Source organism: Mustela nivalis (assembly GCF_964662115.1).
Source record: "Mustela nivalis genome assembly, chromosome: 5".
NCBI classification, from domain to species: Eukaryota; Metazoa; Chordata; class Mammalia; order Carnivora; family Mustelidae; genus Mustela; species Mustela nivalis.
The window spans coordinates 29336569-29361777 of NC_139024.1; the positions used below are offsets into that span (position 1 = coordinate 29336569).

Here is a 25209-nt window from a genome sequence, read left to right on the forward strand (position 1 = left end):
AGTAATCACCTGCAACATAGGGCTCAAACTCACAACCCTGAGCCCAACATTCACATATGTTACTAACTGAACCAGGTAGGCACCTCATGATTGAATTAATTAAATTATAAGCACCACATCAAAATTTGTTCTATATTTGGAAGGCACCAGGAGCTTAAGAGGAATCAATAATATAATTTATAATTATAAAAATCCAGGTAGGTTTCCAATATTTTTGTATGTTAATTCAATATCCCTTTTAATCTTCAAGGAAACACAATAAAATTTATTATTTCTATTTGACAAGCAAGGTCCAAAGTGGTTAAGTAACTTGCCTAAGATAACAGCATTGGAAAGAGTTGAAAATGGGACTTAGATGCTGGCTTCTGATCCCTATTTATTAGTTTAATTTATCTGGGAAGAATACAGGAGGGTTTAGTAGACCAACTATCCACAAGCTTACCCCAAACTGGTGTGAAACCCTACACATTGAAGTTGAAGAAGAAACAATGAATGTAACATTTTTTGCTGGTTTCTAATTCATTGTACCTAATTTTTACTTCTGGAGGCTTAAGGGTTCCTTTATATTTGCTTCAGGCTATAGTTCAGAGATCTTCTTTTGTATATAATCTACTTATTCTATGTACCTGCATCTATACACTGAGGATTATAACTGCCCCATGATGTTGCCATGAGGCAACAATAGGACTAGGATGCAGTTAAGTGTTAAATACATTTCACAGTAGGTCATTTCATAGTAGAAATTGCCAATACAAACAGTAATATGTATCAGGAGCAAGATTCAAAATTTATATACAAAGGCAATGTTTGAATCAGAGTTCCTAGGGCTATTATACACTCAAAGGCCCTCAATATTCACACTTCAAATCTGGGTATGCTCCTACTTCTAAAAACAAAGTCAAATAATTCTTGGATCACACAGGCAAGAAAATTTCTCTATCGGTAAAATACAGAAGTAGGAAACATCTACTGTTGCATATATTTACATGAAAAAAGCTCAGTTATGACTCTTGTTTATTATATATAACATAAATTTCATTATATACCATGTTCTTAATTTATTTGCAATATTATCTATCTTAATAATTCTTCTGAAATTGAGCATGATAAAACAAGCTGAAATTTGTTACAAATTACAGTACCAAAGAATGAAAATTTGTTAAAATTTGATAGATATACTGAGTCCAAAATTTATAATATCTACAGTTAAATGTTACATTTATACATATTTTTAGAGTTAAGAGTTACTATTTAATAAAAATCTACAAAAATCTTATGTATATTTAGTGTCCTGAGGCCATGTATTATAAATGCTAATTGTCTTAATAATATTATGACACTAACATTGTCCTTCTAGTAAATAAATACGGCTAAACCTTTCCTTTCATTATAGTATCTAAAAGTAATATTAATCTACGTAAATATAAATAATAAACATTATATGCTTTTGTATTATTTGTTTTTATGTAAAACTCTATATAAATGTAAGTATTTAAATGGAAACTTTTGTTATTATTTATTATTTAAAAATTTAGGGTGCCTGTGGTGTGACTCAGTCAGAAGAGCATGCGACTTTGATCTAAGGGTCCTAATTTCAAACCCCATGTTGGGTGGAGAGATAATAAATTAATAAATAAATGAAATTTATGTATTTATGTGTTTATTTATTATTGTGGAGCATAAGGAATAACATGGAGGATGTTAGGAGAAGGAAAGGAAAAATAATTAGGGAAAATCGGAGGGGGAGATGAACCATGAGATACTGTGGACTCTGAGAAACAAACAGGGTTTTGGAGGGGAGGGGGTTGGGGAACGGTGAGCCCGGTGGTGGGTGTTAAGGAGAGCACATATTGCATAGAGTACTGGTTGTGGTGCATAAACAATGAATCTTGGAACACTGAAAAAATAAAATTAAAAAAAGTTCCTAGAGCGTATTAATTAAAAAAATAAATGAACTTTAAAAACACTAAAAAAGTATATCATTTAAAGACTATAGTGAGGCCAAAATATCTTTTAACAGGTGTTATGTTTCAATATTTTTAATATAAATTCCAAATTATAAAAATAGTAAAGTTCCTAAAATAAATTCCTAAAATTATGAGTAAAATAGAGTAATACAAAACAATATAGTTTTGATAGAATTATCACTCCCTATCAGTCCATCCCTTATTTCCAAATATAGAATGTAACTTAGCTCTGTGTATTTTGTTCTGAATGTAAACAGTCAAAAAACATGTTCTGTGCATTTTAGAAATAGATCCACTCTTTTTATTTTAGGAACAGATCTTATAAAGAAAAAAAACTATGGTTTATTGCAATTGTTAATCTTTCTTAGCCAGAATTTTTCTGTAGTTCGTTATGAATCCGTATCTAAATAATATTCCTTATTATTCATATGTCTCAGTGCTATCACTTACTCTGTGTTTTTATGATTTCAATCACCTGACTTAAACTATTCTGAGTTTGTTATACATATCTATATGTAACTATATAGCTAGTAAATACAAAATAAGAAGCTGAGGGAAATTATGAACAGAAAAATATTAATGCATTACAAGTGTGTATCTCATGATCTCAGATCAGTGCTCCTCAGTATCAGATCAGACACATTTTGCTCTTGAGGGTGGAAGGAATAAAAAAAAAGTCTCCTGATTCAACCTTCTTTTTTCCAAGTGAAAAGTTTAAAAATTGGCCTAAAAAATAACATGATTATGAAGGAAATGATTCATTGCAACTGCCATTTTTCATGTAAGGAACAATTACTTAAAATGGAAATTCCAACTCTTTATCAGCTTTAGATAAATGCTGATTATTTAATCTGTCAATGAGCAAAGGCAATTAAATGGAATGTTGTATGTTAATGAAACAATGGAGGTTGTTAGGTCATCTCAATTATTTATATTCAGATTTAACTTGCAACCTAGTACATCATGGAAGATTAATAGGTATATAAAGTAAAGGAATATAGCACCATTCTGTTATTCATGCCACAAACTCCAGTCCTTTTACTATTCATTAAATCAATCATGTACAAATGTAATGAGTGTTGTGCTTATGACTTCATAACATACTCTGAAATATCTTAGACAAATACTTCTGTCACATTTGATTATGATATAGATTCCTAAATATTTCTTCTGTGGTAAAGACAAGAATAAAACTAGCAGTTATGGTGATAAATATTGTGAAATGTTGCACATTTTTCAGAAAAATACTAAGAAATTATGCAAAACTCCTGATAAATATGTTTGTCTCTTGCTATCACAAAATAAAATAGAAAACAGGGAATTTTAACAATTTTGAAGGAAGGCTTAGGAAACTCAATCAACCAAGGAAACACAAAATTGGGAAGAAGGCAACAATTAAAGTTTAAATGTTTTTTGTACTACTAAGATGTGAGATGTCATCAGTAAGACACTCTTCTGATTTTGTCAATTCCCTAAGCTCTGTGAGGAAATAGATGTATTATCTTCATCACCAAATCCTGAGTGCCTGATATCAAGTTCTGAGTACACAGCATATGCACAATTAAAATTGATCAAAGAAAAAGTAATTGATTCATCATTTTGTTACTTTTTATAGGGATTTAAGATAAGTTTTAGTGGGATTTAAGATAAAGTCAATATTTTCAAATGTCTCTATTGATTAAAATGTGGAGAGTTAGTTTGATCCGCTGTCTGGCAGAGTCTTAAATTTTCTTTTCAACGGAATTGAAGAAAATGGCCCCAGCTAATTAAGAAGACAGTGGCAAGGATAGGCTTGTAGTTTCAAGAGTAAATGAAAATCTACCTGGTCATACTTTATTCCTCTGTGATTCTATTTCCTAAAGGTATACCTTTGTACAGTAGCAGAGTGATCACTAGTGTTCTCTTAGTATCTAAGCTCCATGTCATGAATTGGGTATATAAGACATTTATCTTTAAAGCTAATCAAATTATGAAAGAAATTATAAAATTTCTGGGCTTAGAGGACATAGAACTTAACACATAAAGACGCATCTCATAAACATTTTCACTGTTTTGTAAAGGAGAAGAGAAACTCCTTTCCTAACTCACTGAAATTTCACTATTTAATCAAAAGTATTTCTTCTCTTGCCTTTTAAGATATTTTTCTAACAAATATTTGACACTAGCCTAATTGCATTTTCCAAATGATTAGATATCTTGACAATAAAGTATAAGTACATAAATTTTAAAAAAGCTCCCTAGAGCATATTTGGGAAAAGGAGAGAATCTAGTGATTAGAGCACAGATGTAATATGATTAAAATAAATTAACAATCACATTTCTTCCGTCAGACAGTCCTTTCATTATGAACACCCTCATAATACATTCACTTTGCATCAGACACCTAACTAGGTACAGGGCCTTCGAGGATGAAGAAACCTAGGTCCTGCCTCCAAAGAGCTAGTCTTTTGGAAAGGAGACATGAGATACATCATGAAAGAAGTTAGGGTGGGACGTTGGGTGAGTCTGGTGGTGGGTGTTACAAGGACACATGTTGCATGGTGTACTGGGTGTGGTGCATAAACAATGAATTCTGGAACACTGAAAAGAAATTTTAAAAATAAATAAAAATTTAAAAGAGAGAGAGAGAGAGAGACACGAGAACAAAACTACCAGTGTTGAACTTCAACATGCGGTTAAAAAACATGCCCAAATGAAAGAGCACACAGGTAAAATCACAAGAAAGGTAACAGATGACCTGAAAATTAAAGTACAAGTAGGGATATGCCATGCATTCAGACAGTGGGAACAGCCTGTGCTAAAATGAGGAGCACACAACAGTGTGGTGAGAATGGGTGGCTTCAGAGAGCTGGGAGCAGGCAAATAGGAGGCTGGACAAGAAGCAGAAGCCAGATTATGGAGGGCCTTGCAGGCTTGGCAAATCGATAAAAATTTTATCTAGTAAATGACAAGGAGTCATTAGCAATGTTCACATAGAAGGTAAGCATAGAGGAGAGATATTAGGAGTGAGACTTCAAGAAGGATATTACAATAGCCAGAGGTGAGATCATGGGGTTCTTAACTAAGGCATGGGTCATGGGGTGAAAAGAAGAATGTAGTAAAGAAAAAATTGAGACTATAGACTTGAAAAGTGTTTGATGATTGACTGATGGATGTGAACAGAGAGAAGGAAATAGAGACAGCAGTTGGCATCCAATGTTTATATTTCCAAAATAGTAACCTCCCTGTAGAAATCCAAATAATATAGCCAACCAACACGTCATTATTGACTTGCATTTTAAATTTACATTGTCAAGGAATATGTGCGATACTACATTCAATATAAGAATAAATGGTACTTTCAAACTACCAAATAAAATACAGGTCCATTAGTATTAATATATGTGGGCATAATGGGGGAACTAGGAAAGATTTCTAGGACACAGCTAGACTATTTAAAACTGACCTTGACGTATTTCCACTGGATTTCATTCTCTTGAATTGAGATTATTGCAAACTCAGTATATCAATAATAAATACAACCATCATCAGCTCTAACGGATTCAAGAAAGTCAATCTCTGCCCTTGGGAACTGTGATTGGAGAAGTCAGATGTCTGGGCAGAAGACTGAGAGCAATGTCAACTGATCATGCAGTAAAGAATAGTGGTCCACTTAGAGGACTTCCATACTCCCAGAAGCATGGAAATATGTATATGTTTATACTCAGGAGACAACGCACAGTAAAGAAAGTGTTCTACAATAAGGGCTCATGTCTGGGGAGGAGTCTAGCACATTGACTGGTGCAGGCACTGAGGAAAGTGTAAGAAAGGTGACATCAAGAGTTAGGAAAAGAAAACCCTTATTTGTGAAAGAAGGTTGTTGAGCTTCTTTTTTTAACTTCTTCCTTAAAGAGATTGGGCTTGGATGTACTCTGGAACTTGGTTTCTTGTTTGGATTGATACCAAATGGAGATAAAATTTTTACTGAGCTGATGAGATTAATATATTTATTATGATGACCCCAAATCATAGAAGAAACCACAAGTACAAGAGAAATGGTCTTGTATTCAATAGTCATTTAGCAGATAAACACTTAACCCAGGGGTCAGTTAAGATGCTAACTCAACTAGAAATATTCTTATGAATCAAATTCCTTGTTTCCTTTTATAGTTCAACATGAAGAAAGAATGTGAAAGTCTAAGCACTATGATCTTATATACTGACAAATGACTATGATACTGATAATAATAGGTCTTGCTCCAAGCACCAGGGACTTTGCTGATAATCCCATTTCTTTATGGGACCATAGGGAGAAAAAAGGAACAAGAGATATATAAACACTGAGATCTCATGAACTGACTGAAGGGAATGTTGCCAAAACCACAAAGCCAGGCTGTATTTCTTTTCTTTTCTAACTAGACTCCTCTTAATTTCCTAACTCCATTCATGGCGAAAATGGCCTATTAATTCCTTTTCCTAAACACTTAATGACTGGGAAAATGCTTACAATCTGATCTTAAATGAATAAGAAAAATAATACTCACGCAAGGCATAAATATACTGACATTCTTATACAGATCCCTTGTGGGTTTTATATTTATAATAATAAATGTGGTATTTTATAATTAAGAATTAATGGTTTATAATGAAAATATTTTGCATATAATATTTTATGTCATTATATAATGCTATATAATGAGATTTGGAAAGATATTACTTTCCAAAAGAGAATTTTTAAAAAGTAATCAATCTATATCCATTTTTGAAGACATTTTTATTTTAACAGCAAACTTCATGTCTATTTCCAAAATAGTTGGTGTTCCATGCTTTATTTATAAATAAGATATATAACTAGTACACATCTTTAGATAATAAATATTATTTAAAAAGTGCTCATACAAGTAAATTTAACTTCAGCTCACTCATTTTCAAAATGTTCTCACTTTTAAATCTTATTTCAAGTTTTCTGGAGAAATCTTTATATCTTGTAGTAACTTAAAAATATAGAACTGAAGGGGTAATTATCTTTTATATGTGAACATTTTTATTTTTTTAATTTAATATGCCACTTGGAAAACACTTCATGACTGTAACAAAGGGAAGAGTGTTGGCATTGAGTATTCGAATATGTTCTATACACAATGCCCAGAATTTTCAATAAACAGGCTAATTTTCTTTTTTTCTTATCAGTGCATTTTTATTCCATCACTCAACCACTCCGGCTAAATCACCTGCCAGCTCAAAGAGACAGAACTGAGAAGGAACAGACTCATGGCTAGAAAAAAAAAAAGAACCCAAACCTGTATTCCCCCTAAAACCCTTTTTGTTCTATCTTCTGAAGGTTAATTCCCTCTAAGAGTCCCTGCCTTCTGGACAATTAACCTTTCCTTTGTACTTATTTGTCTTTCAATAGTCTCTATAAGTTACTTAGAAGTTAGACAGCACTTTGTTTCAGGCGATGACATGTAGTGTTATATAGGGAATCATACAGAAATACAGAGAATACCTAAATACAGTTGCATATTTTTTTGTGGTTTTGATTTACAAAGAAGAACAGTAATCCTTGAACATATTAGTAGAAGTTTTAGATTTAAGGGCTAAGTAAAAGTGTTAATATTGTCATGATACTTATTGATTTACTTTTCTTAAATTCATTCAAAAATGGTTTTGAGTAACAATAAGATATCCATATGGAAATCAAAGAATGATAGACAGCTAGAGAACACATATTAAAAAATATATATATACATGATTAAAATAATAACTTAAAGAATAGTATATACTTTAAGAAATAACATTTTCTTATTAATTTCCAAAAGTCTAACTCAACATCTTCACAGTGAGAATAACGCATAATATTTGTAATTTTTTTAGGTTGTATTTCATTTTTAATCTGGATATAATTTAGAGAAAAAATATCTTCATTTTACAATTATTTAAATATTTTCCTCCCAAAAAAGTTTCTCAAATAAATCTTAGGTTAATAATACCAAAACACTAGAACTAGTCAATGATCTCTATTTTTATGCAAAAGGATAAAATTCCCCTCATATTGTATCTTTAAAAATAGTAATGTGGATATAAGACATTTTCAAATTCTAGGAGGTTGTTTTTCTCACAAAAGGAAAGCAAATGTCTTTTTTCTTTCCATTAGAAGGTTGGTACCATGAGGGCGACTATGATTTCAGTCTCTATGAAGATAGTTAATTTGTCTGATTGAGTCTACTTTTAAAGAAAAAATAACAGAAGTTTTCCTTTATTTTGTTATATGAAAACCATACTTTGAACCTTTATTGAAGGAACTAAGGGAAAAATTATCATCCTAACTGAAAAAGATTTCCACATATCAGAAAAAAGAATGTTATGCTTATAAAGTTTTCATTTAGACTGACACTTAATAAAAGACGTTGTCAAGACCTAGGAAATGTAAATATTGCCAAAGTGCTTAGTTATTTCCTAAAATGTAGCAATAATTAGAATAAAAATAGAAATAGTAAACAGATTCAATGAAAATGTATGAAACGTTTATAATTTGCTTAAATAACTATAGTATAAAAATAGTATAGTATAAACCTACCTGGTTTTGTTAGGAACCCAGTACTTATATTTACTATTGAGCACTTGAAATGTGACTATTCTGAATTAATATGTATGGTGTCAAAGACAGCTTTCGAAGACTTAGTAGCAAAAAGAAAATGCAAAATATCCGTCCTAACTTTTAAACTAATTATTTGTTCAAGTAATAGTATTTTTAATATAATCAGTTAAGTAAAATAAATTAATAATAGTGATTTTTACTTGTTTTTATTATTTTTATGGAGATATCAGACAATTTTGAATTATATGTGTCTTCTATTAGGTTTTCATTGGCAGCAATGGTATAAGGAGCTAAACTTATACCAGAATGTTCCCTTCTTTTGTAGTTTTTCCATAAATCCAGTTTCTAAGTTTAAACAAGAATTTGAAAATAACAAGTGTGATTATTGTTAGTCTTAAGCCTTAAAGAGTGACTAAATGAAAGGAGATTCTTGTTTGATGTAGATCATTCATATGATATCACAAACCAAGATGATGAAGAATAATCATGTATCAGTAGTTAAGATCAAAAGTATAACTATCAGGTTAACATCTTCTTCTCAGTCTCTAATTTACCCTAAAAATGGCACTCATTAAACTTAGAGAAATCCTCACATTATACTATTCTAACAATAGCTGTAATGTCTTTTGAGATATAAAAGTACAAATTTGCCACATAAAGTTAATTTAGGAAATCATTAATAGGATTATTGGCAATAGTAGTTCTGAGAACCTGCCTGTAATGTCAAACAGTTTTTATCCAGCAGATTAAATAATTTGTGCAAAATTACTTAGAAATACACAAACTAATCTGGAAGTGGGAATTCATACCGTCATAAATCCATCCAGCAAACCTGAATCGGGTTTCGGCGGTGCCTGCAACCGTTCCATTGACCACTTTTCAATGATGGAGGAGACTTGTGTGTTTTCTGTATTTAATATTCTGAACCCTGTCATGTTAACACCGCTGTATCGATAGGGCTCTACATCAAGAGCAAAGAGATCCTGAAAGACAAATTTCTTTGTGTTAGTATCAGTATATTCACACAAATGTAAAATTAAAATAGGCAATTATTCTTACTTCCCTTAGATAGTTAACATGATTGTTTCTCAAATGACGTTAAACATCACAAATCACCAAGATGAAATTGACTATTTTCATGCTTTTCTAATGTAAACATGCATATTCTAAATAAATATCTATGTATATATCATATTCAAATTCTACCAATGAAATGACAGGTATTTCTGTAACCTGCAGTTAAGACTTACATAAGCTTTCTTCTCCATATTTAGGATAGATTGCCCTTAAATTTTATGTACTATCTTATTTTTTTAACTAACTAGATTTTTTTTTTTTTTGTATACCCTGCTTCCTTGGCTCATTACTGGCACTTACTGTTTTTTTATTTTGTCTTATTATTTTTTTTGAAGAAACATTTCATGAAATATGGCTTCTAAATAATGAAAATTATATTAAAGCTGAGGGTAACAAACTGGCCTTTTGGGTTGTGGAACCCTTGCAATTCCTTTGTTGTTGTTGTTGTTGTTTTTACCTTACCGGCAAGTTCAAGTTCACCACAGGGAACCTTTAGATTTTGGTTGTTGGTTCCAGGCTGTAGTGAATACTTTAACTTTTGGTTTTCCCAGGTGAGAGGAGGCCACAGCATTCAGAAGAGTTGAATGTCACCATAAGAACATGCAGCATGTGGAACCCCTGACCTCTTTCAAGTTGGCATTAACTAATCTTCGGATCTTATAGATAATACTAGGAACAAGAACAACAGTAATGCTGTTGGTCCTGTGAAGCTTGTCTTGGAGATATACAGTGACATAGGCTACAAAATAGAAATAAATTCAGTGGAGAGCAGAAGATATTGGTCTGAACTGTGCTCTGTGCTGTGAAAAAATATAAGGAATTTTTAGGTTTTTATTTTCAATATTTGCAATCTAGCCAAAGAGACACATGCTCAACACACCCTAAGGGGCAAGAGAGTAGAAGTGGTAGGTGCAAGGAGTCAAAAGCAAGACAAAAAACTTTCAATTTTTGTAGTCAAGAATAACTTCATAGAGCAGATGGGATCTAAGCTCCCATTAAAGAATGACCAGGCTTTTGATAGGCAAAAGGAAAAAGGATGTCATTCAAAGTGTCAGTAAAGGGACAAAAATTTGAAAACATAAAACCTATTCAGGAGATTGATCTAGATCAGTTTTTTTTTTTTATAAAAGAAGATTGATAAAGGAGAATAGCAACAAAAGAAAATAAGAAAGTTAGGTTAAAATCAAACTAAAAAAAAAAAAGCCTTCAATTATGGGTTAATGAGCTCCATATATCTTACTTTTTTTAAAAATTTCTTTTTCCTTATTAAGAGATACTTTTGATTCCTCTAAAATCTTGTGATTATGGTGAAACTGGGTCGTAACTATTGACATAAAATTTGCTGATAAGTAAAGTTTTCCATTCCCTCCCCTCCAGCCTATCACTAAGTTTCTTACGGGCTGCAAAAAGTCACCAGGTGGGAAGTAATACCCCTATTAGAATGAACCACAGTATTTACCAGTAAAATATAAACCGCTGTGTGAAGAATCTGTATTGGAGGAGAGTTGTTATTACAGGAAGCTATTGTAATCAAATACATTTTAGTAGCTTCAAGACTCCTAAAATCAAGGAGACCAATCTGAATACCTCTGAGTTAATAGAAAACATTGGTTAGACTGGTCATTGTGGGAATGGAGATGCATGCTAGAGACAGTATGGAGGATAAAAACAGTCAAATTTTGGTGAAGATGTAGGAGTCAGAGAATGGAGGCTTTGAAGGAAGTTAGAAGAGGAGTCCAGTAAGAGGTTCAAATAATTTGAAATTAATGTGACAACAGTTAGACTTGTTCTGTAATGTAACAGTAAATAACAATTCAGAAATATTACAAAGGGAAATTTAGATTTCATGTCAGCAAAGGAAATAATTGAAGTTCTGAATACATACCAGTTCTGAAGAAAATACTGAAGAGGAAAAAGGAAAACAGAATAAAGGCTCAAACTTGGAGGTAACTCTCACACTTGAGGTAACAGGCAATAAAGGGAAATAGAATATGCCAGCCTCAAAGATGGCACTTTGGCAGGTGGATTACTCTGATCTGAAGGCAATCAAGACCCATTCGACTCAGGAAAAACTTTTATGTTGCCTTAACTACCTGAAATAATTTATATAGGGGACCAGTACCAGAAAAAAAGTTATTACTAGAGTTAAATTTTTTATCTGAAAGATCTTTCTGCAGGGCAGGGCGAACTTCTAATTACCAAATATGTGCTTCTTATCGGTCTGTGAATTACCCTCCTCCCCTTTGAAGCCCCAGGCCCTCATTCTATTCCTTAGCTCAATTACCTGACCTGACCTTGGTCTCATATCTTTGGGGCTCTTTACATATGAAATTAAATTTGTTTTTTTTTTCTCCCATTAATCTGTTTTATGTCAATTTAATCACTAGACCAGCCAAAGAACCTAGAAGGGAAGGACAAATTTTCTATCCTTATACAGCAGGGAAAAATTAGTGACAGAGACAGTCATTTCACAGAAGAAGAAAATCGGGATACCATATTAGTAAAGAAATAGAACCAAGAGTAAGTAGGTTTGACAGAAGGGTAAGGTCATATTTTCAAGCAACTTTAAGAAAAAAACTGTGTGGTGGGTATGTAAAAACAAAAGATAAAGGTAACATTCAATTTGCTAATAGGAAATTCGGTAAGACTGACATTTAAAAATCCGACTAAACATAGGCAAAAATAGGATAGAAAATTTAGTGTACTAAAAGAACGGTTTCAGTGAATCTAGTTTTTGTAAAGTAAATAGAACCAAATAACAACAGAAAAATGTGTGCTTTTTTAAAAAAAAACTGATTTTCTCAGCAAACTAATTTAAAATCTATTATGTTCTGAAAGTTCTGTAAAGCAATATATAAATAAGATATGATATTTTGTATTGAAATCTGAAATAATATTATTTCAAAATCATCAGCTTTCCACCAAAAATTATTCTCTATGAGGATCAATTCCTCCTGAGTTCTACCAAAATAAAACAAATGATAATTACAAAGGTGCTAGTCATCATTTCTCACTCAAAAGCCTATTTTCCATAACAATAAAATTTAGAGCATTAACTTTATGCTTTAATAAGTTACTTACCAGAGTAGTAAAGATATAATGATAATATTCTGTCATCATTCCCATAGCTAAAGCCTAGGAAGTAAAAAATAAAAAAAAAATTAATATTTAAGGTATACATCATATGAAATATGTCAATAGAAAAATAGTAGGATGTAATGAAGAATCTGGGAATAATATTCAGTTTACATTAAAACGGGTCAAACTAAATCTTTTCCCCATAGTTAAGGAAGATTAGTGGTTACTGAAGGAATTTCTGAACCAATTCTCTTGGTAGAAAAGCTATTAGTTGAAAGTTTGCAATGTAAAGTTTATGACTTTACATATTAGAGGAGGCATTAAAATTGACACAAACCTGAAATTAGCACATCTTAGGTCATTATATTTGTAATGTCTCCACTACAAATACCCTAAAGAGGAACACCACTTTATTTTTACGATCACTATTATTCAATTAGGGGGTGAAAATGCTATAAAGTACAATGCCAGTAGGAATTTTTTTTTAGCACTTTAGAGACTTTCCTTAGCATTGATGAAGCAACTGTAAATCACCACTGTTATTTGAAAAGTACAAAGAAATTTTTTTTTATTTTTACTAATACACCAGTTGCAAATTACTGTTTTATTTCATACTTCTACAGTCCTTGTCAATTTTCGACAATCGATTTTAAAATAAGGACTTTTGGATTAGAACTTCCAGTCAGTGAACTGTCAATTTTTCTTCTGAAAATGAGAACACTCTTGAAATAGCTGTTTATCAATGAACAGTAGTTGGTGATGATGATTGAAAAATGATGCGTTTTTGAGCTGAATGAAGAGCTCTTAGTAGGAAATAAGTATTCTCAGGTGCACCTAATACTCTTCCATAAAATTCTAACTACATGAATTCATTTGCTAAATAGCTGCCCCAGCTCTACACCCCGTATTCTATACTCACAGGTAGGTATTAACTAATTAGTGAAAATAAAATTTGCATATCTAGAAGCAAGTTGTTCAGTTAAGAAAGAATAGATATTCATGAAGACTTTGGAAAAATAAAATACATTTATTAAAAGGGAGGGACATTTGTTAATGAAAGGCAGCAGCGAAGAATTAAGCAGGTGAAAGCAATTCAGAAATTGTGATATTGCAATTTATAATAAGAGTACATATTTGGTCTTCATTGGTGAATTCCCCTGCGTGACACACACAGTGGAATTTTGTGCGCAACACCTAGGAACCAAATTATCAAATCATATTTCCTGAATGGACAGAGATTGTGTGAGCCAGCCAATGATACTTTGATGAAGTCTGAATCTTAACTGAAATGAGAGAAAATTTCTCTTAGGTTTATAAGATAATCTTTGTAGAAGGTATTCATTGTTCCTGATGGGTATGTACCAAAGGTTTCTCAACTCCAGAACTGTGTAATGACAGCTCAGCATTATCCTTGTCAATAGTTTTTATCAAGTCAACAAGTATATAGATATAGATTTAAAAAATTGAAGATAATTGAAAGAAACAGTAATTCAAATCCACAACTATAATTAACATATAATGCCTAAAATGTGTTTGGTACTATTCTAAGTACATTGCATATTTTAATCCGTTTAAGCCTTGTAGAGGCTGAAGGCAAGCAGAAACAAGATGCGGCATTTTAGCATGAACATTATTCCAAGCTGAAGGCAATGAATATCCCTGTGGGCTCAAGAGAAACTTTTGCCCCTCCCTTAACTACTTTGAAAAATCTAAATTGGGGATCTTTCCAGAATAAGGGTTATTAGCAGAGATAAGTTTCATCTGAGTGATCCAACAGTATGGCAAGACAAACATCTAATTACCAAACATCTGCTTTTCTTACACCCTGTGAATTGGTTCCTTTCCTCTGAAGTCCCTCTTCTCTTTCTTTCATCATGACACATGAAACTCCTTTTGCCAGACTGTCTTTGGAATTTCCATGTCCGTGTGGATACCCTATATGTATGCTATTAAATTTGCTTTTCTCCTATTAATCTCTGTCCATTTGATTCTTAGTCCAGCTTAGAAAGACCCTTGAAGGGGTAGGAATTCTTGCTTCCCAATAGCTTCATTTAAAATCTTATGAGGGGGGCGCCTGGGTGGCTCAGTGGGTTAAAGCCTCTGCCAGAAGCTCAGGTCATGATCCCAGGGTCCTGGGATCGAGCCCCACATCGGGCTCTCTGCTCTGCCAGGAGCCTGCTTCCTCCTCTCTCTCTGCCTGCCTCTCTGCCTACTTGTGATCTCTGTCTGTCAAATAAATTTAAAAAACAAAAAACAAAACCAAAAAAACCTTCCAAATCTTAAAAACAACAACAACAAAAAACTTTATGAGGTAGGTCCTATTACTATGCTTATTTTATAGGTAGGAAAGTAGGACAAAATAAGAATGAATAAATTGGCCAACAAATTGAGATCGTGAGTAAACATGAACTCTAGATCTCTAACACTTGAAGTTTGGGTATAATATGCCATTTTATAAAATGGCGTATTTTAGGGGCACCTGGCTGGCTCAGATGTTTAAGCTAATGCCTTTGTCTGAGGTCATGATCCCAGAGTCCTGGGATCGAGCCCCACGTCAGGGTATTTTATATTCTCAAAGATGTAGCTTCATTGTAGGATTTATATAATCTAAACTTTTTGCCTGTTTTTTTCTTTGATAGTTTGAAAGCTTCAATCATCTCAATCCAGTGTTGAAAATTGTATTCTAGAGGTGGGGATGGCAGGGGTTACGGAGATTGTGGTAGGGAGAGTGGTTTGCTGCACTCCATCACCTTGAGGAGAAATCTGTAAGGGATAACTAAGGGTTGCTTATGCTTTTCTTTGACCCTCCTTCAGCCTTTGATTTTGAAAACAAGAATCAATCATGGACTATGATGTGTGACCTAAATAGAAAAGGGTAGTTATTTTTAATTGAGTACTTAACTATAACATTAACAAAAATGGACAACAGAGATACTCTCTTGAAAGATAAATAAATAATTTTCAGGACAATTAAAAAAAGAACTTCGTGGAATTTAGACAATAGGCTTGAGCAATGCAAACTTGATCAAGGCAAAGGGGTCCACAGCGATGATCACCATAATGAATACAGACATGCCTGATGGGCAACTCACCTCAAGATATCCATAGTCCCCAACTGATTAAGGGGCTGCTTACAACTAGGTCCAGTTACCAAAAAGGAGAAAATTCCATGTATCACGGTACCTCCTCACCTTCCGTCTTTAAAAAACAGCTTCTAGCCGCTGCCTCATAGCAGACAGCCTCTCCTTTGCTGTCCTGCCTACCTCTCCTTTGAGGTGTATTCAATAAACCTCTATCTTCTTTGTTCTGGCTTAGGTGAATTATTTTCACTGCCCCCCCACCCCGGGCCACTGGCTTCTAACCAACTGTTGCCCCATCTAACCTGGAGAGGCACCAAATTTAGACACGACTAACTTGTTCTAGATGTTTTTTAAACTATAACATTTGGGGCGCCTGGGTGGCTCAGTGGGTTAAGCCTCTGACTTCAGCTCAGGTCATGATCCCAGGGTCCTGGGATCGAGTCCCGCATCGGGATCTCTGCTCAGCAGGGAACAGGCTTCCCTTCCTCTCTCTGTCTGCCTCTCTGCCTACCTGTGATCTCTGTCTGTCAAATAAATAAATAAAATCTTAAAAAATAAATAAATAAACTATAACGTTTATGTCTTGCCATTGTGTCTTGTCAAGACAACATAATGTCTTGCCACTTTTAAATGAACTGTATGTATACTTCAAGCCACATTAATAATAATAAAATTAATACCTTCTTCTGTAAAAATAATTTGAGAGTAGCCACCATAGCAAACTTGGGTGTACAACAGAAAAACTGGTTGTACTGTATTATCCCTCCTGGAAAGAAATACCACAGATACATTTTTCCAAAATCAAAATATTATTTAAAATTCCCAACATTTAACCAGTGTAAACAATGCCACATGACAAATGAACACATCTGGCATATAATTTGCAGTCAGTTTATCCTTTAGGTTATATCAAGAAGTTATATTGCTCAAAGTTAACAACTGAAGAGGTGGACTTTATACATATTTTTAAAATTTTAACTTAATTTGCTTCTTGTTGCTTTCTACTTGTTTATTTGCACCTGATTTTATGTTTTTTCAATCTAAAAAATATAATCTCATATTTATTTATATAACATATATATGAATATAACAAATATAGTCTCTAATCTAGGCTTTCAAGGTCTTAGTTAATACTTTTACTCTGTGATAGAATGACCTCGTGAGGTTTAATTGCAGATCATCCTAAGGCTGCCATAGGGAATTCTCTTTGACAAATTTGGGTGGAAGTGGAATCTTTTGTTATTAAGGCATGTATGCCCATTAGTGCTCTCAAAGAGCCAGCCCCATGCTTCACTCACTTTTAAAGTTTTCAGGGAAGAAAACTTCAAATTCTCTTTTGTTCAATATTTAGGAAGAGCTCACTTAGTTTAAATAAATAAAACAATGAAACAAATAAGGCTAGCCTGATAAACTGATCCACATTTCTGGATACTCCTAATATGTGTTCTTAGATTAAACCAGACAAGCTGAAAGCCCATCTATGCCTGTTTGCCATCTCTTATACCATTTCTTTGGACTTCTGTCATTAGCCAGTGTTGAGAAATCTCAGAAAAATTTCCTAAGTCACAAAATGAAGTCCTATTAAATGGACTGCTTCACTTACAAGAAGGAAGCTATTTGCTTTCTTCTTGCATTCGTTTCTAGAATAACTGAGATCCAAATGTGGAACAAATGTTGTCTGGACAAGGTAAGTTAAAAAACAAACAGCATATATGTGGTTAGTTAGTGTTACAGAATTTAAAAACATGCATTCTCTGTAACAATGTTACTCTGCATTCATCTCAACTCTCATACTATCATTTTACCTTTGCTCTGGTTTTTCATCTACTAAACTTGCTAAAATTATTAACTTTTTCTACTGTATATATTTTATTTTTTAAGATTATTTATTTATTTATTTATTTAAGAGAGAGCACTTTCGTAGAGGGAGAAGCAGGCTCCCCACTGAGCAGGGAGCTCCATCCCAGGATCCAGAGATCAAGACCTGAGCTGAAGGGAGATGCTTAAATGACTAAGCCACCCAGGCGCTCCTGTATATATTTTAAATTTATCTTAATTCTGTTTTCATTGTGCAAACAGAGCAGGTTACGATATAAGAAAACAATTATAAAACAATGGATATATCAAATAGAAGGCAAGATGGCAATTCTATTATTAAAGTTGATAGATACTATAACCTTTCAGATATGCAAAATAAGTCAGTTACTCTAGAGACAATACAACTGATCCTTTATATACTTGCTGGAAGCCTAGGAAAAACTACCAAAGATCTGTCCCTGACAAATCATAGAGTGCTTCTCACTCTGGGCATAAAGGAAATCTCTCCTTGCCAAGTCTGTATATTTTAAATATGACTAAGAATTGTTTTGGTATATATGAAAAATAAATCCCTATTCCAGGTTTCACTGTTTACTTTATTGCGCCACTTTATTCACTACCAAAAAAGACCCAAGAAACAAAAAAACACACCCAAATTTCATATGCTTTACTACCCAAATATAACACTAGTGCAATCTTCCAAATCCAATTAAAGATTTTACTGTAGTGAAACCGACGTTCACATTGGAAGATTGGACAAACATCTGCTTAATAAACTAACCATGTTATAACTGGCATTTACTGTTGCTAGTTATATTTTATGGGATATAATTTGACATCTGAATCTATGTAATTCTCCAGTAGAGATATTTTATCTTATACATGAGAGGTTTTAGGACAGTTGATTAATCCCAAGCCACTGAGATATTAGCCAGTATGTATAAAAGAGCTTAAAAACCAAGGTCCAAAAGACTTGAGTCCACATCTAGGCTTTCCTGCTTAGTAAGTATATGGGCTCATACTAGCCACTTAACCCTCAACATCCAAGTTGCCTCATCTGTAATATATAGGAGAATAATATTTGCTGCTTTGCAGTGAGCTGTTAGGTTAGAACAGAGCAGAAGTAACATTAAAAGATTTCACTGCTATGAATTATTTCATTTGATTGATTTAGTATTATCTTTTGAGTCAGGCAATGCTTTATTCTGGAATGAATACTTAACATCGCTAGGAGAAATATGATTCCCTCTGCTATTTCTTGCTTCTGGTCATTGATCAAGTTACTCAATCTTTCCAAGACTCAGTTTCTTCATCTCTGTAGTGAATAGTCTCTACTTCCTGGGGTCGCAGTCATGATTAAATAAGATCAAATGTATAAGGCATCTCCTAGAAGATGCCAGCTAAATAGCAAATCTTTTTTCTCTTCTTTCAATGAGTTGATTGTAATGGTTGAGATGCTCAATCACTGACTCTCAGTTTATTCCTTCATTTCAGTACAAAACAGAAATATCTATCTCAATAACTAACATTTGTAACAGCAAATAGCATTGCAGCCATTTGAAAGTCACCTCAGAACTTTAAACAATGTGTTTTTGAAGAGCATCAATATTTGCATTACTTTTCCTTTAAGACAATTAATTAAAAGCAAATGTCAGACTTTTTATCAGAAAATTACATCAAGGCAACTTCTCTGGCTCATTTTAACTGTGTGACAACCACACTTTGATTGAAAAAGGGTGGAGGGAGGGGGGAGTGCCTGAGTGTCTCAGTGGCTGCAGGGTCCAACTCCAGATTTTGGCTCCAGTCGTGGTCTCAGGGTCCCAGTATCTAGCTCCTCAGGATTTCTCTCCCTTTTCTTCTGCCCCTCCCAGGCTTGTGGTCACTCTTCCACCCCCCGCAAAAACCAAAGGACCAAGCAAACAAACAACCCTGCTTTAAATGCACATATAATAAAGAAACCAAGGATTTAAGGATGTTAGAGTACCTGTTTCAGAATGCCCGCTGCCATTTCGTGGCTACAGTCAAAGATTACATGGAACTCCTTGCCTCTTTTCATTTCCTTTAGTAACGGTTTTGCATCCTTTGTATCAGCAGGTAGTTGACGGATTTTAAGCCGAAGATTGTACCTCGATGGAGCTTTGATGAGCTCCTGCAAACGAATGAGACCTTTAATGGAAAAGGGGGAGAAGAAGCATATTAGAGAAAAAGCAGAATAGGTCATCGAATCATAGAACTTGTTCACGACAATGCCTGATTTTCTTGACCATGGATATCTGTATTCCAAGGTGTGACCACTGAAATTCCTACTTCATAACTCCACACTCCCCGTTAGTTTTGTTAAACTTATGATTTCTCTAATTCTTAAAGAAATTCTTTTACAAATTATGAAAGACATACATGATTATGAATTGATGTAAATAATTTAAATAAATAAAAGTATAAAGAGCAAAATAGGCTCCCTCTGTATCCCAATTCTGCTCCCAAAGTGTTGTCACACTTAATAGCTTGCAAATATTATTCCTCCATACATTTTCTATGCGTTTCCACATATACACATAGAGTTTTGTTTTGTTTTGTGTTTTATAATAATAGTGGTTTGTGACAACATCTTAAAGGTTGTTGTAAGTCAATGACAATTGTTCTAGTTCATCCACTTCATACTATATTTTATAGCAGATGTAATTTATGTTATTATTCTTCAGTGTTGGAAGCTCTGGTTGCTTTTTTGTTTTTGTTTACAAGTAACAGGCTAGTAATTTGATATATAGGTAAAAGTAAAATAACTTTCTTTAATAAAATCAACTCTGGGTAGTGGTCTGAACCATAAATAAATTAAAGAAATAAAACTTTTTTGTATTATTTGCTAGGTGTCACATTAATTTCAGAAACAAATATAACCACACACATTATTAGTAAAGCAAATATATTTTCCTAGGGAAGCAGCTCCTGAGTATGTGTTTCAAAAATGTATCAAATTATCGCTTCTCGGCCTTTTGGCTAAGATCAAGTGCAAAAATGTATCAAATTAGTAGATACATGTTCAATATGTCATGGAACTGTTAGGCATTTTTAAGCAACAGAGACAAATCATCAAATATATTCTTTCATACAAACTTCAGTAATTAAACCCCTTCAAGCACCCATATAAAAGATACAATATAAAAGTGTGACAAGAAAAAGAGGATCATCCAATTCTATTCTAGCTTGGATCAAATTAAATAATTTTTTGTCTTCTCTTCCAACTCCTTTTTCTTATTTACCTTCTTCCATCTCATCTCTGTATTTCTCTAGATTTCTATCTTCCCTGAGGAAATACCTTCATAAATATTAGTAGAACAAATAATAATAAAGAAATATACTTATAAATAACTAATCTGTAGATTTCTCTTTGTGAATGTTTGTGTGTGTTACTTTACTTGGAAACTGGAATAACAGGAATAAAAATATATCTTATTATGAGTAAAAAATCTGTGTATTAAAATAACATATGCTCCAGGGAGTAAAATCTAATTCTAGGACTTTTTTCATTCAACTTTTAAATAAATAGACCTTAATACATATAATGGTACACTTCAATATGTTGCAACATAGTTAATAAAATTAACATGACTAGTTTTTAGTATTTTCATCCTCAATTGAGACATACAGTTTAAAAAATAGGTATATTCACAAATTACCTAGTATCTTCTGCTTTTAAAATATTGTTCCATAAAATTTACTTCATTTAAGATTATTTTAGAATTTTGACACTTAGAATTCTATAAATAATGGTTGCATAAATTACACAGCATACTACAACTGTCTCGTTTTGTTTTATAAATTTAAATATTCACTAACTATAGTAAAATAAATATTATATAATTGATATTAAATGCACCCATTAAACATAATACAATTCAGTCTAGAGATTAACATGTATATAATGTGTGCAGATGTTAACAGGCTAAACAAACATGAAAACAAATTTTGAATTTATAACACCTGTAGTAGTTTAACACTAACCTTATAAAATCCTTCAAAACATGTATAAAAGTATATATATATATATATATATATATATATATATATATATATTTACCTGCACATGGGATTGCATTGTTTAACTACTTTTTATAAATAAACCAGAGTATAATTGCAATATTTTTTTATAAATAAAACCAGAGTATAATTGCAGTATAAGACAATGACTCCCAAACTTTGGAAGGTATGACAGTAATCTATGAAGATGGCTACATCCTGCAGAGGATATGACTCATGGATGTGCGTTTTTAACAATCTTTCCAGGTGATTTTCCTGGTCATCAAAAAACAAGGCCAATTTCCAAAGATAAGTCTGGTTTCAGGTAAGTGTCATAATGGGAGTCACTTTTTGAACCACTTTGGCATAACAATATTATAGGATAATAGCTATATTATATTAGCTAGTAGCATAAGACAATAAAATCATTAATTCAATTAATGAATTCCAACTTCATTAGGAAAAGTGAATCAGAACACTATAAATACAGCTGACTGTAGAAATAAGAGAAGGAAAAGAAGACAACATTCATTCACTCCCACATCAAAACAAATGTTTATTAAATTCTTTTTATGGATCAAGCATTGTTCTAGATATTGATAATACAATAAAAAGTAAATTAGAAAAATTTCCTGCCCATACTATATTAAAAAACATAAGGGGGAAGATAGGTAAAGTTTATTTAACAGGCAAATACAAATGAAAAATGGCAAATAATATTTTGGTGGGGAAGGGGCAACTATTGAGGAAGAATACAGCAGAATCATCTATCTTGAAATGAAAGTACTCATGAAAGATACTCAACGGAAGTGATAATAGGTTTTTATTCTGACAGGGAGATGAGAGAGTGTGGGCAAAGAATCTTAAGAATCAAGGAAGAAGTGCTGACAAGTGTAATTTAAGAGGACATGGGGCTCCTTAATCCCATGTAAACTACTTTAGAGTTAAGGTCTTAAGGGTAGTAGAGAGTGCCCACTTGGAATCCACATTTCAAAGGAATCACTGGGATGCCTGGGTGGTTTAGTTGGTTGAGTGTCTAACTCTTGGTTTCGGCTCAGGTCATGATCTCAGGTCATGATCAAGCCCCATGTTGGGCTCTACATTGGCATGGAGTCTGCTTAGGATTCCCTCTTTCCCTCTCCATCTAACCCTTTCCTGTTACTCCTTCCACCCCCGCTCTAAAAAAAAAAAAAGAAGAGAGAGAGAGAGGAAGGAAAGAAAGAAAGGAAAAAAGAATCACTCAGATTTTCAGTATGGAAGACAGATCAGAAGAGCTAAAAATGGAGGAAAAAAGGGTTGGAAGGCAGTTATAATAAAGCAGGTTAGGAAAGTCCAAGATGTGTCTGCAGGGCAAGATGGTAGGATGGTACCGAGAGATAGAAGTGGATGGACCAGAGAGAGATTTTTGAGAAAGTACTGACAGTACTTGGTGAGGACGAGGGCTAAGTCAGGGAAGTTTCCCAGGTTTCTGATTTGGGCAGCTAGGGGGAGACTGTGCTTCCACTGAGCAGGAGATCATGGGAGGATCAGGACAACTGAGTGTTCAAAGTGAGGGGAATGATCGGCCATGTCAAGGGTTGCTAGTTAACAACAACAACAAAAAGGTAAATACTTTACAAATGTTTATTTGTATTTGTATTTTAATACTTTACAAATGTTTATTAAATTTGTTTATTAAATTAAATAAAAAAACAAGGCCAATTTCATTGAAATTGTCACCAAATCATTGATGACATAGGTAAGGACAGTTCCATTAGTGTGGTTTGGGTAGATTGTTGTGCCATTAGTGGGAGTAGGAGGGAGCTGGAGTTAGACTGTTGTGCCATTAGTAGAATTGGGAGGGAGGCAAAGAATAGACCCTCTTAAAACCATCTCTATATATTTCCATACTGTAACTTAGTGCTTATCTTAATCATATCTAATATTCTTTAAGGAAAGTACCAACCCCTTCCTAACCCACCACCAGACTTGAGCTCCATAATAGACGGACAGGACACTTCAGTTTCCTATGTATTAAATGAGTTTTATCTAGATCAGTAGTTCTCAAAGTGTGGTCCACATACCCTTGCACTCTTTCAGGGGGATCCCTGAGGTTCAACTATTTTCATAATAATACTAAGAGGTTATTTGATTTTTTTTTCTTTTTGCTTTCATTCTTTCACATGTGGGCTAGAGTGTTCTAGAGGTTATAAGACACAGATGATGTCACAGGACACTGAATGAAGAAACAGAGAAGATCCCACTTCCTCCCATTAAATCAAATATTAAATATTAAAGAAACCTATGAAAATATCTTAACAAATGCTTTCAGAGATCTTCAATTATTATTAAGAAGAAGATGATATAAAAACCAAAATGAGAACTACCAAATTGGATTATCTTTCAACTTTTCCTAGCTCTGGATTTCTATTATTTTCATAAAATTACTTATATAGATGCAGAATGTTCTAATACCAACCTCTGCCAAATAAAGGAAAAAGAAAGCTATCTTTGGCTTACTTATCTCACAAGATTTTATGCAAATTAAATATAAATTTGGGACATAATTCTCTCATTGTAGAAATAGCCTGGGTGTTGGGTTTGAATCCAGTTCCAAAATGTATGATTTGTATGACTTTGTGTAAGACTTTATATCTCTCTTTACTTTGCCTTTGTTTTTTCTATAATGAGATAAAATCATATATGTATTAATATGTAAAACACTGAAAAAGGAACTGTCACATATGGGACTCTCAAAAAGTGGCAGTTGTCAATGTTTTTGTTACTTTTGTTAAGATTAGGAGGAATATAGTTATTTTTTAAGTGGTAATTATTTTATCTGTCCTTGGAAGTTATTTTGATGCTGATTTTGACTGAAACGTAACAACATCAAAATTTTAATCAAGTGAAAATCAAATTTTATTCAAAATTTTAAGCGATTAACTCATTACCAAAGAAAAAGGAGCTACAGAGTTACAGATTAGTTCAACGGCTTTGAATTGAAAAATCTCAAGTGATTCAAAAATAGAAATTTTGAAAGATAAAATCCACAAATAGTATTTGCAGAGTCCACCCCAAGTATAAATACTGCCAAGTATTTTCAAGTCTCTTAAGAGCTCATATGGATGGTCCATTGAGCCATCAGGTACAATAAATGTTTACTTATTCTCTTCACACACATATATCCCTGCTGGCATTAATGTAACAGATTTCAGTCGGCCAGCTTCCCTGAGTAATGACATTGAAGAGCTAAAATAGAAAAAAAAATAAAAAAATGAAAACAACTGCTGCTAGTAGGAATTGCTATTTCCTACACGAGAATAGAGTAAAACATTGCTTTTATTCATTCATTCAACATGTATTTACTGCATGCCTGCTATGTGCAATACATCGTTTCATGGATAGATATAATGATTGGAATCATAGCATTTATTCAGTCTTGAACTGCATGAGATGTAGTTTGACTTTGGCACTTTTTTTTTTTTTTAAGATTTTGTTTACTTATTTGCCCGAAAGAGAGACAGCACAACTGGGGGTTGGGGGGTGGATCGTGCTAGAGGCAGAGGGAAAAGATGCTCAGGGCTGAGCAAGGATCTGGAGCTGGGACTCGGATCCC

The 25209-nt window shown here is 33.2% G+C and overlaps 1 protein-coding gene across 3 annotated transcripts in view; it reads right to left on the bottom strand.

Moving 5' to 3' along the window:
- Positions 1 to 25209, bottom strand: part of GRIK2 (glutamate ionotropic receptor kainate type subunit 2) — a 652846-nt gene that overhangs the window by 347256 nt on the left and 280381 nt on the right. For all 3 annotated transcript variants that reach the window (XM_082731868.1, XM_082731867.1, XM_082731869.1), the window contains exons 5-7: positions 19582 to 19763; positions 12703 to 12756; positions 9354 to 9527 (exon numbers count right to left, since the gene is read on the bottom strand). In XM_082731868.1, the coding sequence (XP_082587994.1) occupies positions 9354 to 9527; positions 12703 to 12756; positions 19582 to 19763 (410 nt within the window). The remainder of the gene's footprint in view (positions 1 to 9353; positions 9528 to 12702; positions 12757 to 19581; positions 19764 to 25209) is intronic.